The 15458-nt window shown below is 40.4% G+C and overlaps 1 protein-coding gene across 24 annotated transcripts in view; it reads left to right on the forward strand.

Moving 5' to 3' along the window:
• The first annotated feature begins 3681 nt into the window (after positions 1-3681).
• Positions 3682-15458, forward strand: part of NSUN6 (NOP2/Sun RNA methyltransferase 6) — an 89341-nt gene continuing 77564 nt past the window's right edge. For 13 of the 24 annotated variants that reach the window (XR_015139560.1, XR_015139562.1, XR_015139563.1 and 10 more), the window contains exons 1-3: positions 3682-4153; positions 6802-6957; positions 12260-12339. Coding sequence is in view for 7 of the 24 variants with exons in the window: in XM_086334130.1 (XP_086190256.1) it covers positions 4079-4153; positions 6802-6957; positions 12260-12339 (311 nt within the window). In the remaining 17 variants the exon portion in view is untranslated. Of the gene's footprint in view, positions 4154-4387; positions 4464-6801; positions 6958-12259; positions 12340-15458 lie in introns of all 24 variants that reach the window. The other 11 variants (XR_015139575.1, XM_086334133.1, XR_015139570.1 and 8 more) reach the window with 7 other exon arrangements.

Raw genomic sequence — 15458 nt, forward strand, 5'->3', positions numbered from 1 at the left:
CTCTTGAGTACCACTCTGACCTTGTTGGCTACAAGGTGATTCTGGTTATTTCTATGTTTTGTTCTGTGTGTGAGTGTGTGCTCAGTCATGTCTGACTTTTTGCAACGCCATGGCCTGCCAGGCTCCTCTGTCTGTGGAGTTTTTCAGACAAGAATACTGGAGTGGGTTGCCATTTCCTTCTCCAGGGAATCTTCCTGACCCAAGGATCAAACCCAAGTCTCCTGTATCTCCTGCATTGGCAGGTGGGTTCTTTAACCCTAGGGCCACCTGGGAAGCCTTTGTTATAGAAACTTGATGAATTCAGATTCTACATGTAGGGTGGTCTAAGGATCCATTTTAATACGTGTTTATAGAGGTTAGTCTCCTGATAGGGCTTCCCTGGTAGCTCAACTGGTAAAGAATCTGGCTGCAATGCAGGAGACCCAGATAAGTTGAGACTGATAGATTCCCAGCCTTCTCTAGACCTTTTCCCCACTAATCCTCTCATGCCTTCTTTAACAAATTAAATATTGGGAAATAGGGTTTTTATGAGTTTTTCCTGGGGGGGGGGTAATTAAAGGCAAGCCTCAGAGCATCACAAACTGAGATTAAGATCATAAGGTTATATCTAAGATTTTTTTTCCTGCTCTCCCCACAGTAAGGGCCATATCACCCCATAGAACACAGAGTCCAAATGACCCTTTTATGGGTATATTCCTATAGGGGTCTTCTTTTGCTTAGACAATATGTATTTATTATTTCAACTCCAGATTTGTAATATGGACCAGTTTTAGAGCACCAAGAGGCCTCTTCATCAACATAACTGTCACTTCAATAATGTCTAGCCTACAGAAAGACAAAATATCACATGTGAAATCTAAAAAAATAGCACAAATGAATTTATTTACAAAAGAGAAGCAGATTCACAGACAAACTTATGATTACTAAAATGGAAATATGTTGGTTGCTCAGTCATGTCAGACTCTTGCGACCCCATGGACTGTAGCCTGCCAGGCTCCTCTGTCCATGGAATTCTCCAGGCAAAAATCCTGGAGTGGGTTGCCATGCCCTTCTCCAGGGGATCTTCCTGACCCAGGGATCGAATCTGGGTCTCCTGCATTGCAGACAGATTCTTTATCGTCTGAGCCACTAGCAGAATGGGGGAGGGATACATTTGGAGTATGAGATGCACACTACCATATATAAAATAAACAGTAAGTATTCACTGCTTAACACAGAAAACTATATTCAATTTTTTGTAGTAAACTATATAAAAAAATAATGTCCAGCCAAGGACTGTCTAAATGTCCTCAGCACTGTTGATGTGTGCTGAACTAGTGAACTAATGTCCAGCAAATGTATGCTGATAAGCACTTTCTTTCTCTAGTTTACAGAGCTATCCATCCATTTATTCATTTACCCCTTCAATATTCGAGTGTTTCTTATGTGTTAGGCACTCAGTATGCAACAGTGAGGTAAAAGTCTGCACCTTCTCAGAGTTTACAATCTAGTTTGACTTGTTCCTTCCTTTTTCTTATCTCCTAGATACTGATACCAAAGGTAACTGGTGCTGTGGTCACCATCTGAGGCTGCAAAAATTCTTTTGGAAAGGCCTAGTCTAGACATTTTCCTGATCACTTTCAGATGATTTAGCCACAGAAGAAGTCCATAAATTTATGGAAGAAATATGCCAGGGTGGGAAGAACAGGTATTGGCTTTAGAAGCCAGGTGGTGATGGTCTTTATCCTGATGTTCTCAATCATCGTTAGAGTGTGTATTATACTTCTAAAAACATCTCTGTCTAAGATTTCAAGAGAAAAAGATTTAGGAAATAATTTCCCTACAGTTCAGTGTTAATGACCACTGGATGTGTTTCAAAGAACACTGTCTCCAGACAGAAGAATTATTTCTAGTTTCCTATTTAAGGATAGGAAACTATGTCTTTCGTTAGGTCCCTTGTCCCTTTGAATTTTTTCACCTCTAACACAAAGTTTACACCAAAGGTCTCATGGGCTTTAAAGGAGAAATCAACTTCCATACCGGGAACTGTTAGCCTTCCGTATTCAACTAACTGTAGAAACTATCTGTGTGTTTTGAAGTTTCACCTGAGGATATAAAGATATTAAAACACCATGAACCCAGCTTTAAAAACTTTGAATAATGTTGTTTATCTACAACTGAGATTAGGCCAGCAATCCTAAGAGAGGGAAGGACATTTCATAAAACTCAAAGGGTGCCTGAAGGGTTCAAGCAAACTTTGGTTTAATTCTTTCTTTGGAGGTTCAGTATCAGTTCAGTCGCTGAGTCATGTCTGACTCTTTGCGATCCCATGAACTGCAGCATGCCAGGCCTTCCTGTCCATCACCAACTCCTGGAGTCCACCCAAACCCATGTCCATTGAGTTGGTGATGCCATCCAACCATCTTATCCTCTGTCATCCCCTTCTCCTCCTGCCCTCTATCTTTCCCAGCATCAGGGTCTTTTCAAATGAGTCAGCTCTTTGCATCAGGTGGCCAAAGTACTGGAGTTTCTGCTTCAACATCAGTCCTTCCAATGAACACCCAGGACTGATCTCCTTCAGGATGGACTGGTTGGATTTCCTTGCAGTCCAAGGGACTCTCAAGAGTCCTCTCCAACACCACAGTTCAAAAGCATCAATTCTTTGGGGCTCAGCTTTCTTTATAGTCCACTCTCACACCCATGCATGACTACTGGAAAAACCACAGCCTTGACTAGATGGACCTTTATTGACAAAGTAATGTCTCTGCTTTTCAATATGCTGTCTAGGTTGGTCATAACTTTCCTTCCAAGGAGTGTCTTTTCATTTCATGGCTGCAGTCACCATCTGCAGTGATTTTGGAGCCCCCAAAAATAAAGTCAGCCACTGTTTTCCCATTTATTTGCCATGAAATGATGGGACCGGATGCCATGATCTTAGTTTTCTGAATGTTGAGCTTTAAGCCAACTTTTTCACTCTCCTCTTTCACTTTCATCAAGAGGCTCTTTAGTTCTCCACTTTCTGCCATAAGGGTGGTGTCACCTACATATCTGAGGTTATTAATATTTCTCCCGGTAATCTTGATTCCAGCTGTGCTTCTTCCAGCCCAGTGTTTCTCATGATGTACTCTGCATATAAGTTAAATAAGCAGGGTGACAATATACAGCCTTGACGTACTCCTTTAGTTGGTCGTTAACTAATTGAAAAAGTGAAAGTGTCAGTCGCTCAGTCGTGTCCGACTCTCTGGGACTCCATGGACCGTACCCTACCAGGCTCCTCAGTCCATGGAATTCTCCAGGCAAGAATACTGGAGTGGTTGCCATTTCCTTCTCCAGGGAATCTTACCATGTGGATTCAACTCAGGTGTACCTGCATGCCCAACCCCCCCCCCCCCCCCCCCCCCCCGCCGCGGCCCTCGCCTTTTTTAATCAGGTCAGTACGACTCAACCCTTTCCAATTGGCACCCAGCTTTCTCCTGCCAGGTCTACAGAGAGTTCCACCAGTTTGAGGGCCGGAGGCAGCGCCTCCTCCAACCTCTTAAGGGGTGCCCGCCCAGGCCAGCCGCACCTGGACGCATCGCGGGTGGAACTGGGACACTCTGGAGGCGTGACGTAGCGGCCATTTAGGGCTGCGGATTGGTGGGCGGGGGAAGGAGGGGCGGGCCACGTCGCCGGAACTGACGCATTCCGGAACCCGCTCTCTGCAGAGCAACCTGGGCTGCGCGTTACGAAGTTGATGCCCCCGTGGTTTTGCACATCTCTGTGCAGTTGACAGCGGATTCACTCCTCACGATTCCCCCATCACCTCCCGCCACGTGAGTGGCATTGCCTTGTAGTAGTGTCCGTGAGCGTCGCTAAAGAAGTCCCGGGACGGGTTCGGTGGAGGTGAAGCCGCTCCAAGCTGGTCCAGCTCCAGAAGGCGTGGAAGTTCCTCCGCGTTTATTTTAACTGGGCGTGAGCCTCTCTCTTTTCTTTGGCATCGGATGGTCCTGGCACGTCGTGGGTGGTGTTCATTGCCCAGACGTTTATTGCAATTTGGACAGAGAAAAACCACCGTTTTCTGTCATTTATCCTAGAGTAGGAGAATTCAAGCAGTAGGAAAATGTCTGTTTTCCCTAAAATATCTTTGAGACTTGAAGTTGAAAACTATCTTAAAGCGGGCTTTATGAATAAGGAGGTAGGTCAGATAAATATATTAAATGCTGTTCGCAGACATTCAAATATTTACACACTAGAGGGATAGGAAAAAAACCCTAAAAGGCAATTAAATGTTTACAGCTGTTGTTTCTTATTACTAGCCTTTCCCAATGCATTAATATAGTATGCTGATGTCTTTCTGCAGGTATGTAATGAATCCTTCCTGAGCTAAGAGATGTATGGAGTGTATTTTTCTTTTTTTTTAACATTTCAGAATGGGAAAGGAAGGAGGAGGAAAAAAGCTGCTGTGTGCTTGGAGACAGGTGTCGGGGACTGAAGGGGTTACAGGGGTGAGCAAGCAAAGATCTGTGTCCTCTGAGAATGATACGTCCTGTAGGGAAGAAACACCTGTGTTCTTACAGCACCTGCTCCGTACTCAGGTGGAAGGTATACTGTTATTCAGCGAGTGCTTGTTAAATGCCACTGATTGTGCTAGGTGGTTTGCAGACCTTTCTTGTGTGTGTGCTCAGTCGTGTCCAACTCTTTGGGACCTCATTGACTGCAGCCTACCGGTCTCCTCTGTCCAGGCAAAAATACTGAAATGGATTGCCGTTTCCTACTCCAGAGGATCTTCCCAACCCAGGGGTTGAACCCACATCTTCTGCAGCTCTTTGCGTTGGCAGGTGGATTCTTTACCGCTGAGCCACCTGGGAAACTCCACATCCTAATCTTAGCAATCTTTTTTTGGTATATATTTCATCCCCATTTTTACAGGTGAGAGAGCTGAGGATCCAAAGAGTTATGTTCCTGAATCAAATCTACATTGCTGTCATGGTCCTAATGTTGAAATCTGAAGGGAAAGAGCTTAGGTGTTAGTACAGTGGGAAAAGGAATCGATTTGGAACCCCAAGTCCCGTGGTTTGCATCTCAGTGCTTTTTTACATCTCTGAAACTTGCTTTCCTCGTTTGTGAAGTTGGAGGACATTTAACAGCACTAAATTTTCAGGGTTAAGGTATTAGTCATAAGGGTGAGCACCTGGCACTGTAGGTCCTCAACAAGTGTTCCTTCTGCGTGCTGCTGGCAGCTTTGAGCACAGAAGTCCTCAGTGAATGTTGATTGATTGCCAGGCTTGTGCTCTCTGCCTTACCATCCTGCTTGTAGGCAACTTTGTATTTTCCAAATCTTTGGTATTGTATTCAAAGTAAAGCTGCACAGATGTTAATCATTTTCAAAGATGTTGGTGAAGCCATGACTTCTAGGTTAGATTTCTATGTTTTTATTCCCAAAGATTATGTTAAAGAGCATCACAGTATGGAAAGATAAAATAGTCTCCTTTTTCCCTAAATATTTTATTTATTTGGCTGCTTTGGGTCTTAGCTGCAGCATTTGGGTCTTTAGTTGGCAGCATGTGGAATCTAGTTTCCAGACTAGGTATTGAACCCAGGCCCCGTGCATTGGGAGCTCAAACTCTTACCTACTGGACCACCAGGGAAGTCCCTGAGGAAATATCTTCTTCATTCCAAAGAACTTTAGGGAGGGTGTTCAGAGAAAAAGAGGCAGTTTTCTTCCCCCAGAATTTTTGAAATGATTAACATTGTTTTATAAAAGAAAATTCAAATGTCTTTGACACACCAGTTCTTTTTCAAATATACTAACAGGATTTTACAAAAAGAAAAACTATCCCTATGTAATAAGTATCGAAAGTAGTGAAATATTTGGTTAAAAAAAACATAAACACTGAGAAAGTGCTAATATTTTTAGGCTAGTGGATTATTAGGCTGGCAAGTGGTTTATGAAGATTCTGTGAGGCAGGGGATAGTCAAAGATGACAAAAAATGGTGAAATACATGTCTTGAAGGCTTCAGTTAATTACAAGGAAACTTGGTCATTTGAGTCTTCATAACTCTTATTTCTGACAGGTATCTTGCTGGGTTTTTTTAGACAGTATCTGCTTGTTACTTTTAATAATAACGTGCATGTTTGCTCAGTCATGTCTTGATTTTTTGTGACTCCATGAACTGTAGCCCACCAGGCTCCTCTGTCCATGGGATTCTCCAGGCAAGAATACTGGAGTGGGTTACCATTTCCTTCTGCAGGGGATCTTCCCAACTCAGGGATCAAACCTGCATCTCCTGTGTCTATTGCATTGGGAGGCGGATTCTTTACCACTGCGCCACCTGGGAAGCCTAACATGTAGTATTACCATATAAAAAAAACTGATGTTGTGGGAGATTGTTGGGTGACAGTTTCAGGTGTTACATTTTCTTAAAATTCTGTTTACTGTTTTAAAAGGTTGCTAGCCAATTCGCTCTAGGATATGAGGTTAGCAGGGAACTAATTCTACAGAAGTGATGTAACAGTTAATATTTTTATAAATAAGTAGAATGAAATCCTGAATTTGTGTGAATAAATGTAGCAGATATGTTCAAAATGTTAATAATGCTTTGCGGTTGAGGTAGTGATTTTCTAATCCCTTTTCATCAGGTGTTTCAGTAGGCGTTTATTAGCATAACCCTGTGAAAAATCACCATAACCTTAGTGTTACCAACATGTAAACAGGAAATGAAATGGAGCGTGATTGTGGAATGATGTTTCATCAGTTGGAACAAATGTATATGCATATATCTTAATATTTTTAATGTGTATTATGAAATTGAAACAGTAACTTGTTCTTTTCTTCTTTTCAGATTCTGTCTGCTTTAGGTAAACAAGAAGCAGAAAGGAGGTTTGAAACACTGTTACATAACTTGTCTCACCCTCCGTCATTCACCACGGTCAGAGTAAATACGCATCTAGCCTCAGTGCAACATGTGAAAAATCTGTTATTTGATGAGCTTCAGAAGGTTGGTGCAAATTTTTGTCATTATGTACAGAAGGAAATTTCTCCAACTTATGCCACGTTGCTCCTAACATCATGTGAACGATACACTATAACAAGTTTACAAATAAGGAAATTGAGGATCACGAATGTTGTTCGAGGTTATATGGTGCGTGCTAATGCTAGAACTTGAACATAATACTTCTGATTCTGAGTTTATTTAGTAACTGGATATGTTACTCGACCCCTCTGGGCCTCTCTTGTTTCGTCATCTTCATCCTTAAAATGCTAAGAGGTCTGTTCTAACTCAAAAAGTCTGTGTTGTTGTTGTAAGCAGTTTATAACGATCACGAGGGCAGATCATATAGCTGAAGTGAGCCCAGAGGTCAGGCGGTGCCTACTGATTGCCTGTAGAATTGTATTTTTAATTTAATATAATAACAATGTAATTTATTGGGGTACAGTTGCTTTACAGTGTTGTGTTTGTTTCTTCATTCATTCAGCGAAATGAATCGGCCATGCATATACATATATCCCCTCTTCCTTGGGTTTCCTTCCCGTTTAGGTCATCAAAGAGCATTGGGTAGAGTTCCCTGTGCTGTACAGTAGGTTCTCATCAGTTATCTATTTTATACATCATATCAGTAATGTGTGTATGTCTATCCCAGTCTCCCAATTCCTCCCACTTTCCCCCTTGGTGTCCATACGTGTGTTCTCTACGTCTGTGTCTGTTTCTGGTTTGCAAATAGTTTCATCTGTACCATTTTTCTGGATTCCACATTTATGTGGAATTACATGGTATTTTCCTGCTTCTGACTTATTTCACTCTGTATGATAGTCTCTAGGTCCATCCACATCTCTGCAAATGATAGTTTCTTTGCTAATTAAATATAATTTAATAAAAGGAAATTAAATAGCATAAAGAATGTATTTAAAAATAAGATAATGCAGATTTTTTTGGTTCAACTAATAGTTTTCATATAATACTCATTTTCTCTAACTGACAATGGATTGTAAAATGCATAAGAGGTCTGTTCTAACCCAAATTGTTAAAGTTTCAAATAGAAAGATAATATTTGAATTTTCTTGTTTATATTGTCTTAATTGCTTTCAAAATCTGTACATTTTGTAAGTGGAATAAGTCAGAGAAAGACAAATACTACATGATATCACTTATATGTGGAGTCCAAAAAAATACAACAAATTAGAGAATATAACAGAAAAGAAACAGAGTCACAGATAGAACAACTAGTGGTCACCAGCGGAGGCAGGCTCTGTAGGGGTGGGGGAGGTAAGTTAGGTGTAAGATATGCTCAAAGATGTACCTATAACACAGAGTATAATTAATATTTTACAGTAAGTGTAAGGGAAAAATAACCTTTGAAAATTATTTAAAAAAATACCAGAAAGAAAACCCCAGAGCTGTGCATTGTGTGTTTCATACACTGTGCACTGAGATTTGCCCCCCAGGAAATGTAAGATGGAGCAAAACAAGGTGCCTGACGTGGGGTAGTTTTAGTTATTCCATTTTGCAGTTATTATTACATCTCTTCTAACAAATAACCACAGATGGGTGTCAGCAGGCCTATTTCTACCTAAGTACCTAAATGAAAAGGAAAGAGATAAGCATAGTTAAAAGCCTCCCGTTTGTATATCATAGTAGGCTGTTTTGTAAGTTTCCTCTGGATAGAACGTTGTGAAATTTTCAGAGCATCTTCACTGGTATTGATTCTTTTTATTTTATTGAAGTGTGGTTGATTTACAGTGTTGTCTGTGCTGTGCAGCAGAGTGACTCAGTTATATATATACACGCACACACGCATAATCTTTTTCACTTGCTTTTGTTATCACAGGATGTTGAATATAGTTCCCTGTGCTATACATTAGGACCTTGTTGTTCGAGTCATTTGTTTTTTGTCTTTAATATCACCACATCAGTGAAATGTTTATCATACTGTCTTTAAGAACAGTTCTATAAACTTCAAGTAGTGAGGAGAGGACCATGATGTAAGAAGAATCAGCTATACTTTCTGTCTGTATGAAACCAGAACTTAGTATAATAATTATGTAAAACTTGGAGAAAGGTTATTCTGAATTTTAATGAGTGGTAATTTTATTGACCATATGAGGCATACAGTGTGAACAGTTCCTCTAAGCAGCTAAGATTATTACTTTTATATAGCCATGTGTATAGATTTCCAGCTTGAATAAAGGAAGTTGTTCTATGCAAAACTCAGGCAGATCCAGGTGGTTTTCTTTTCTCGAAAATTATTCCTAGAGCTTAGATAACCTAGGATCCCAGTCTGATAGAAAGAAAGCTCAGGTGTTGTGTCTAAGACAAGGCAGATGAAATCATTCTGGGCTTTGAGTCCCTTTCTGTAAAGGTTGAGATGAGACTGAGAAAGTGGGGCTGTGGGCAGTAAGGACGGACCTGGTGGTTGAGTCTTGCCTCTTGCTACCAGGAAAGGGGACTCAAAGGTTTTAGATCGCAGATGTTCGTTTTCCATGTCCCAAAGCTCACATGTATCCCGAAGGCATATCCTGAATGGTATATAAGCGGGTGCTTTGTCTCCAGATTTCTCTGGGTCACATATTGAAATTTCATCTTTTAAAATTTCATTTGACTAGCGAGGATGTGGAGAGGCTGGAACCTGTCTCCACTGGTGGGAAAGTCAAGTGGTCTGGCATCTTTGGAAAAGTCTGTGGTCTCTTAAAAAGCTAAACATAAACTTACTGTACAACCCAGCAATTCCACTCCTATATCTATCCAAGAGAAGTGGAAACATATGTCCATGCAGAGACTTGGACATGAATATTATTAGCAGCATTGTTTGTAATAACCAAAAGGGGGAGACTGTCCAAATGTTCATTGACTGGTGAATAGAAAAACAAAACGTGGTTAAATTCACAGCATGGAACGGAACTCAGCAATGAAAGTGATGAACTAATACATGCTACCACGTGGGTGAATCTCAGAAATACCATAGTGAGTGCAAGAAGCCAGGCACAAGACCCCCTGTAGTATGTGATCCTATTTGTTTGAAATGTCTAGAAAAGGCAGCTTCTAGAGAAAGAAGTAGGTTAGTGGTTGCCTGGGGTTGTGGCTTGAACAGGGATTGACTGCAGATGGGCGTGAAGAATCTGTGTGTTGTGATGGATAGGACCTAAAACTGAATTCTAGTGATGGTTGCACAATTCCGTAAATTTGCTAAAAAAAAAAAAAAATCGTTGAATTGTGCATTTCATATGGATATATTTTATGGTATGTAAAGTAAACCTCAATAAGGCTGTTTTAAAAAGGGCACAGGGTAGAAACAAACAGAAAAAGAGGCCTGTGGTATGTTTGGTTAAAAAAGTGTGTGATATTTTTATGAAAGTTAGGCACACGTGGTTTTATGAAAGTTTTACTTCTGTATTGTTTTAATATCTGATAGAAAAGGAGAGAAGGAAAATCTTGGCCTGAGCAGGGTTGATATCTGTGTAGAATATCTCTGTAGTGTGGAGAGAGAGTAGTGCTTCCGAAGCAAAACAAAAACAAATGACAAAATTCATTATCTTCTCCTTGCAGGGATCATAGTCTAGACACTGTAAGGCAGCGGTCCCCAACCTTTTTGGCACCAGGGTCTGGTTTTTCCAGTCTCCCAGTTGAAGACAGTTTTTCCGTGGACCAAGGGAGGGGGATGGTTTTGGAATGATTCAAGTGCATTGCATTTATTATGCACTTTATTTCTATTATTATTTCATCAGCTCCACCTCAGATCATCCCGGAGGTTGGGCACTCCTGCTAGGGTGTCAGACAATAAGAGAACATGAGGAAGAGAGGGGAAAAAACAGAGAGGTTTGTTTGAATGAGTTCATCCTCAAGATGTCTTACTATGCTGTTGGGTATGGTTAGTTCAAAATTCCCTTTGCTCAGAGGAAGCAGAACTCAGAAGAGCTGTTGACTTGGTAGAAACATAGTTTGATTTCCAAAATCTGAAGAATTTTTGTTCTCTTTCCTTTCCAACTTAGAAATAGTTTGATTTTGGGTTTTCGATAGCTAGTGTATTGATACTACAGTGCAGGACAAGTATCTATTATTGTTACTGCTTTGGTGCAGTATGTGAAGATGTGTGAGTCTAATCAGTGGCATACACAGCAGAGACTTGTTTTCCAGTATTTGTGTGTGGCCCTCTGATAGACACAGAGTCCTTGCTCTCCATTCCCCTCTTTTATGGGGAGTGCCCAGTTGTCTTCTGTCTGTAGCCATGGTGTGCTGGTACATACCAAACAACCCCCTTTCTAGGAAAAATAATGCTGGTTTGTAGTGTTTGCTGTTTTTTTGTGGTGTAAATGCTCCCACTCTGGTCAGTTTCAGGCTGCCAGCATGACTGTTGACTTGGCAAGAGATGCACACAGTTGGCTCCCATGAGACTGCTGCTGCTGCTAAGTTGCTTCAGTCATGTCTGACTCTGTGTGACCCTGTAGACGGCAGCCCACCAGGCTCCTCTGTCCCTGGGATTCTCCAGGCAAGAATAATGGAGTGGCTTGCTGTTTTCTTCTCCCATGCATGCATGCTAAGTCACTTTAGTCGTGTCCGACTCTGTGCGACTCTATGGACAGCAGCCCACCAGGCTCCTCTGTCCACAGGATTCTCTAGGCATCAATACTGGAGTGGGTGGTGATTTCCTTCTCATACCCAGGAGACTGGGAGTTGGCCTTAGCACCTACGCTGCTGGCCCTGCACCTCTTTCTAGTCTGAAGGCCGAGTATGGTGGAGGATACTGAATATATTCAGCCTTTGCCAGGAAGCATCATCAAAACTGATGTGGCCGGACTTCCCTAGTGGTCCAGTGGTTAAGACTCTGCGCTTCCACTACAGGGGGCACGGGTTCAATCCCTGGTAGGGGAACTAAAATCTCACATGCCGCGGTGCAACCAAAAACAGGCAGACAAGCAAACAAAAACATGGCATTCAGTGTTGATAATATATAATACGCAGCATTTAAAAATCTCAGTCTAATGTCCTATTCATGCAACTCTGTACTGGATATGTGTTTTCAAAGTAGGTCACTTAAGGCCAACATGGTTTGTGTTTACAAAGTCAAACTAAACAAAATTGAGCCTTTTACTTGTAAAGAAGTCAAGAAACTCGATAATCAAATTATAGAGAAAATGTTGTTTTGAAGTCTTTGATTTTTTTTTTTGTAGTATCCCATGGAAAAAAATGAAAATAATCCTAAATCAAACTTTATGCTCTGTTAGGTAATGATAATGAAAAGCTCTGTAATTTGAAATTTACCCAGTGTGTTCATTGCTTTGTAATCCTCTGTGTTTATTTTCAACAGCAGTTTAATGGATTAAGTTTTCCTGTTCTTCAGCATCCAGACCTTCAGGATGTCTTACTTATTCCTGTTATTGGACCTAGGTTTGTAACTATTTCATTTTCAAATTGTATTCTTATAAATAAAAATTTGTCACAGGTTCTTTTTTTTGCTGTTCGGTGATGGTACTAAGTTTCTCTGTTAGCAACTTTATTTAGATAGGAATTCACAAACTTGATAAATGTTGACTAGATTGTCTGTCATGGAAAATACTACAAAAGAACCCTGGGAATGGACTCATCTATCTTGAGAGGAATGCATATTAGTTCCATTTAGTGGTGATTGATTTTTTTTCATTCTGTGAGACATTTGTTTACTTGCATATCATAAGAGATTCCATTGCTAAATTAAAAATTTTTGGAGCTACAACAGAAATAGAAAGCAACAGTGTTTCCTATTTTCATAACTGATATATTTGTAAAATTTTATTAATTCACGATGATGTTAAATTACTGTATTCTCTGAGTAGAACGGGCTACCATCGTAGCTCAGCTGGTGAAGAATCCTCCTGCAATGCAGTAGACCCCAGTTCCATCCCTGGGTCGAGAAGATCCCCTGGAGAAGGGATAGGCTACCTACTCCAGTATTCTTGGGCTTCCCTGGTGGCTCAGACAGTGAAGGATTGGCCTGCAATGCGGGAGACTTGGGTTTGATCCCTGGGTTGGGAAGATCCCCTGGAGAAGGGAATGGCAACCCATTCCAGTATTCTTGCCTGGAGAATCTCCATGGACATAGGAGCCTGGTGGGCTAAAGTCCATGGGGTCGCAAAGAGTTGGACACGACTGAGCAACTAAGCACAGCTAAATAGAAGAGATACTGTGTTTGGAAGGCAAGTGTTTAAAAAAGGAAAAAAAAATAATAAGCTTTTATATTATAATGGGAAGTCTGTTTCCAAAGAGCATTTTAAAATCCCTAGTTGTGATAAAAAAATTTTAATACCCCTAAGAGTAGTAATAAACACAAAAATGTTCATTTTGTTAAAGCTTTAAAGTATTGGTAATTTAGTGGTCAACAGTAGAGCAGTGGTTTTTGGTTTATCCATTCAGTGGAATATTATACAGCCTTAAATGTGGGAGAATTATATGTACAAATAAATGATATTTACAATTAAATACCCAAAGCATATGCTCTGTGTAGGATAATCACATTTCTTTTGCAATTAAATATTACAGATTTATGTATATTTACTTACACACAGAAAAAAGCCTGGAGGGTATAATATACCCAACTGTTAACAAGGATTAATTCTGAGTGCTTAACTCTGAGGAGGTTGGGAGAAACTAGGTAAGAGGAGACTCTAATTGTAACATTTCTGGTTTATTTTATTTTATTTTTCTGTAAACACGTATTACTTTTGCAGTTAAAAATTGAGTCTGTAAACTCCTTATTGTGTATTTTTGTTAAGAGGAACATTGCATTAGTGAATGGAGGAGTCTTACTTAAGTGTGCTGAGTTTTGCTAAATTCATACAACTATATAGTCAGGACTCACTCCCATCAAAATATACACCATTTCCATCACCAGAAAATTCTCTGCATTTTGCCCCTCATACTAGGAAACCACTGTTCTGATTTCTCTCATTCCTATTTAGTTTTAAACCAACTAGTTACTATAGTTGATCAGTCACAGGTCTTCTGAGATCTGCGATTCATTTTGGAATACACTGGACGTCATTCCACGATGCCCATAGTTTTCTATAATCTATGTAACTGTATTTCATTCTTACTGGCTTCATAATAATCCTTTCATCCTATTCTTTGTAGTGAGTAAGCTACTCATTAAAACATTAGTGAACTGTGTAACACAGACGGTGAGTTACAGGAAAGCACTGAGAAATCTTTTAGGATTGTGGATTCATATACCTACCTTTGATTTCTGAAAGGAGCATGTCAGCTGTTTTTGTCTTTTAAACTCATCACCAGTTCTTTAGGTATCTTTTGACTTTCCACTATGAAAAATGAAGAAATTCTTATAGCTGCCCTAAAACTTCCACCAACCAGTTTTTATTTAACATTTTTTTTTTAACATTATAAAGCTTTATAACATTTTTTATTCAATTCAGGTGAATGCAGTGTTTGACTTGCAATAACAGTAGTTTATTTCTGAGTTCTTTATCTTGACTGATTGGATATTGTCATTTAGCATAGGGGTCCCCAACCTTCTGGATCTAATGCCTGCTGATCTGAGGTGGAACTGATGTAATAATAATAGAAATAAAGTGCACAATAAAAGTAATGCATTTGAATCATCCCCAAACCATCCAAACCGCCCCCCCCGCCCCCCGGCCATGGAAGAGTTATCTCCATGAAGCCAGTCCCTGGTGCTAAGAAGGTTGGGGACCCCTGATTTAGCAGGTCTGCAGCACCTGCTTCTCTTCTCCCAGGTATGTTTCTTGTATCCTCTACATTCTCACTTGAGAATTGCTTGTTGCCTTTATATTTATTTTAAATATTTATTTATTTATGGCTGCGTTGGGTCTTGGTTGTGTCACGCAGGCTTCTCTCTGGTTGTAGCACCTGCGTTTCAGAGTGCGTGGGTTCAGTATTTGTGATTCACAGGTCTAGTTGTCCCACATCATGTGGAATCTTAGTTTTTCGACCAGGGATTGAACCTGTGTCACCTGCATTGCAAAGTGGAATCTTAATCACTGACTGAACCACATGGGAAGTCTTTTTGTTTTTGCCTTTATATGTAAGTAAGAACTTGGTTAAGTATATGTAGTCGTTTCAGGTCACATGTTATTTCCCTTAGAACTGTGTAGACACTGCTTCCACAATCCTGTGGCCTCATGTGTTGCTATGAAAAAAATCTGAGGCCAAAAAGTATTTTCCCTTTTGCAACAAAGTCTTGATCTTTCACTTGGAGATCTATGAGACTCTTAGGCATTGGACTGTAGAAACTTGGCTGGGATATCCCTTGATTTTGGTTATTCTCTTAATTTTGATTGAAACACAGTGGGATTTTTCAATGATAAGTCTTCTGGTAGTTCTTTGAAGATTTTTCCATTACATACCTTTGCCTTCTGTGTTAAGAGGACACTAATACTCTGTATGTTGGATTTCCAGTGAGAATGTTCCCTGTGTTGGGCTCTCCTAGACAGCCCAGGGTCAGTAATGAGCTGGAAGGACTCCCCAGAACTCAGCATCTAGTCAAGGATTTATTG

Source organism: Bos grunniens, chromosome 13, assembly GCF_055505025.1.
Source record: "Bos grunniens cultivar Pamir isolate PY7600 chromosome 13, Bosgru_T2T1.0, whole genome shotgun sequence".
Lineage (NCBI taxonomy): Eukaryota > Metazoa > Chordata > Mammalia > Artiodactyla > Bovidae > Bos > Bos grunniens.